This window comes from Salmo salar, chromosome 05 (genome assembly GCF_965601325.2).
Source record: "Salmo salar chromosome 05, fSalSal1, whole genome shotgun sequence".
Classification (NCBI taxonomy): Eukaryota; Metazoa; Chordata; class Actinopteri; order Salmoniformes; family Salmonidae; genus Salmo; species Salmo salar.
The window spans coordinates 96,137,501-96,140,000 of NC_138295.1; the positions used below are offsets into that span (position 1 = coordinate 96,137,501).

The window sequence follows — 2,500 nt, forward strand, 5'->3', positions numbered from 1 at the left end:
GGGAACTGGCTTCTGGGTCTAAATCAGTCCCTGATTAGAGGGGAACTGGCTTCCAGGTCTAAATCAGGCCCTGATTAGAGGGGAACTGGCTTCCGGGTCTAAATCAGTCCCTGATTAGAGGGGAACTGGCTTCCAGGTCTAAATCAGTCCCCTGATTAGAGGGGAACTGGCTTCCAGGTCTAAATCAGGCCCTGATTAGAGGGGAACTGGCTTCCAGGTCTAAATCAGGCCCCTGATTAGAGGGGAACTGGCTTCCAGGTCTAAATCAGTCCCTGATTAGAGGGGAACTGGCTTCCAGATATCAAGATACAAGATGGATATCCGTATGTTATATGGCCTCCTAACTGTTTAATGCTATGTCTACAGTAGAGCTACGGACCTAAACCAGGCTTGGTACTGTGGAGGCATCAGCTCTGCCATGTGAAACCTCTGTACATTACCTCATCAGGGGGTCATGTACAGAGACAGAGAGAGATAGAGAGAGAGAGAGAGAGAGAGAGAGAGAGAGAGAGAGACAGACAGACAGACAGACAGACAGACAGACAGACAGACAGACAGACAGACAGACAGACAGACAGACAGACAGACAGACAGACAGACAGACAGGAGAGACAGACAGACAGGAGAGAGAGAGAGAGAGAGAGAGACAGACAGGAGAGAGAGAGACAGCGAGAGACAGCGAGACAGAGAGAGAGAGACAGCGAGACAGGAGAGAGAGACAGAGGCACAGGAGAGAGACAGAGAGACAGAGAGAGAGACAGAGAGAGAGACAGAGAGAGAAACAGAGAGCGAGACAGAGAGAGAGAGAGAGACAGACAGGAGAGACAGACAGGAGAGAGAGAGAGAGACAGAGAGGAGAGAGAGAGAGACAGAGAGAGAGACAGCGAGACAGAGAGACACAGAGAAAGAGACAGAGGGACAGAGACAGGAGAGAGAGACAAAGAGACACAGGAGAGAGACAGAGGCTGCAGAGGGCCAGAGGTGTCTTGCTGAAGTCTCTGTCTCTGTCCAGCCCTACTGTGTTTGTGACTGCTGCTCTTTCAGCCTCGGGGTGAAGATGTGGTGGACCAGGTATACCAGCGACACAGGACCAAGAGAGAGGTGTGGAAGGTGATCTCTTGTCCTCTGTCAATCTTTTTAACGTCGTAGAGCAACGCTGGGAAAACCTTTATTCTTTTGGCTCGAGGTCCACATCGGGATTATCGCACAGATTATATTTGGGACCAATTTTGTTTGTCAAAATCTATTTTGTCGGGACAGAAAAATATATAGGTCCATTATAAATGATTATAGTTCATTTACATTACATTTTACATTTTAGTCATTTAGCAGACGCTCTTATCCAGAGCGATTTACAGTAGTGAATGCATACATTTCATACATTTATTCTCCGTACTGGCCCCCCCGTGGGAATCGAACCCACAACCCTGGCGTTGCAAACACCATGCTCTACCAACTGAGCCACACGGGACCAAAATGTTGCCCGTCCTGGACCTAGAACATCCTATCTGTAGACTTCTATAAAGCAATGTTGTTCCTCTCTGAGTTGTTCCTCACGTTGGTGGATCTTTATAACCTTTAAAAGCCTCCCAGCTGTATATTCCTGTGTGTTTGACCCCGACTCTCCTGCAGCAGGTGAAGGGGACGTGGATGACCTCTGCAGGGGAGATCCTGGCTCTCCGGAAGGCCCTGCTCAACCCCGTCACATGTCATCAGTTCCGGCGCTTCGTCTCTCTGAAGGGAGACTTCCTGGAGAATGACATCCTGTTCTGGCTGGAGGTCCAGAGGTACAAGGTAAGGCTGAACCAAACCTTCTGTTCTGGCTGGAGGTCCAGAGTACAAGGTAGGCTGAACCAAACCTTCTGGCTGGCTGGAGGTCCAGAAGTACAAGGTAGGCTGAACCAAACCTTCTGTTCTGGCTGGAGGTCCAGAGTACAAGGTAAGCTGAACCAAACCTTCTGGCTGGCTGGAGGTCCAGAGTACAAGGTAAGGCTGAACCAAACCTTCTGAGCTGGCTGGAGGTCCAGAGGTACAAGTAAGGCTGAACCAAACCTTCTGTTCTGGCTGGAGGTCCAGAGGTACAAGGTAAGGCTGAACCAAACCTTCTGTTCTGGCTGGAGGTCCAGAGTACAAGGTAAGGCTGAACCAAACCTTCTGTTCTGGCTGGAGGTCCAGAGGTACAAGGTAAGGCTGAACCAAACCTTCTGTTCTGGCTGGAGGTCCAGAGGTACAAGGTAAGGCTGAACCAAACCTTCTGTTCTGGCTGGAGGTCCAGAAGTACAAGGTAAGGCTGTACCAAACCTTTTTACACATAGAAATACATAACTTCTATTGTTATATTCTTACATGTGACTATTTTGTCATAAAAGGGAAGGAAATGTAAGCATTGTATTTTTGGCCTTATCCATGAAAACTGGACTGGGACTATTATCTCTGAGGTCTACACTGGGCCTTGGTAATCTGGTGCTGTTATCTCTGGGGTCTACACTGGGCCTTGGTA

The 2,500-nt window shown here is 49.0% G+C and overlaps 1 protein-coding gene across 1 annotated transcript in view; it reads left to right on the forward strand.

Moving 5' to 3' along the window:
- Positions 1 to 2,500, forward strand: part of LOC145850519 (regulator of G-protein signaling 22) — a gene marked incomplete at its 3' end in the record, with an annotated part of 19,126 nt that overhangs the window by 13,550 nt on the left and 3,076 nt on the right. The window contains exon 7 of the mRNA XM_082974964.1: positions 1,586 to 1,794. Coding sequence (XP_082831090.1) covers positions 1,586 to 1,794 — 209 coding nt within the window. The remainder of the gene's footprint in view (positions 1 to 1,585; positions 1,795 to 2,500) is intronic.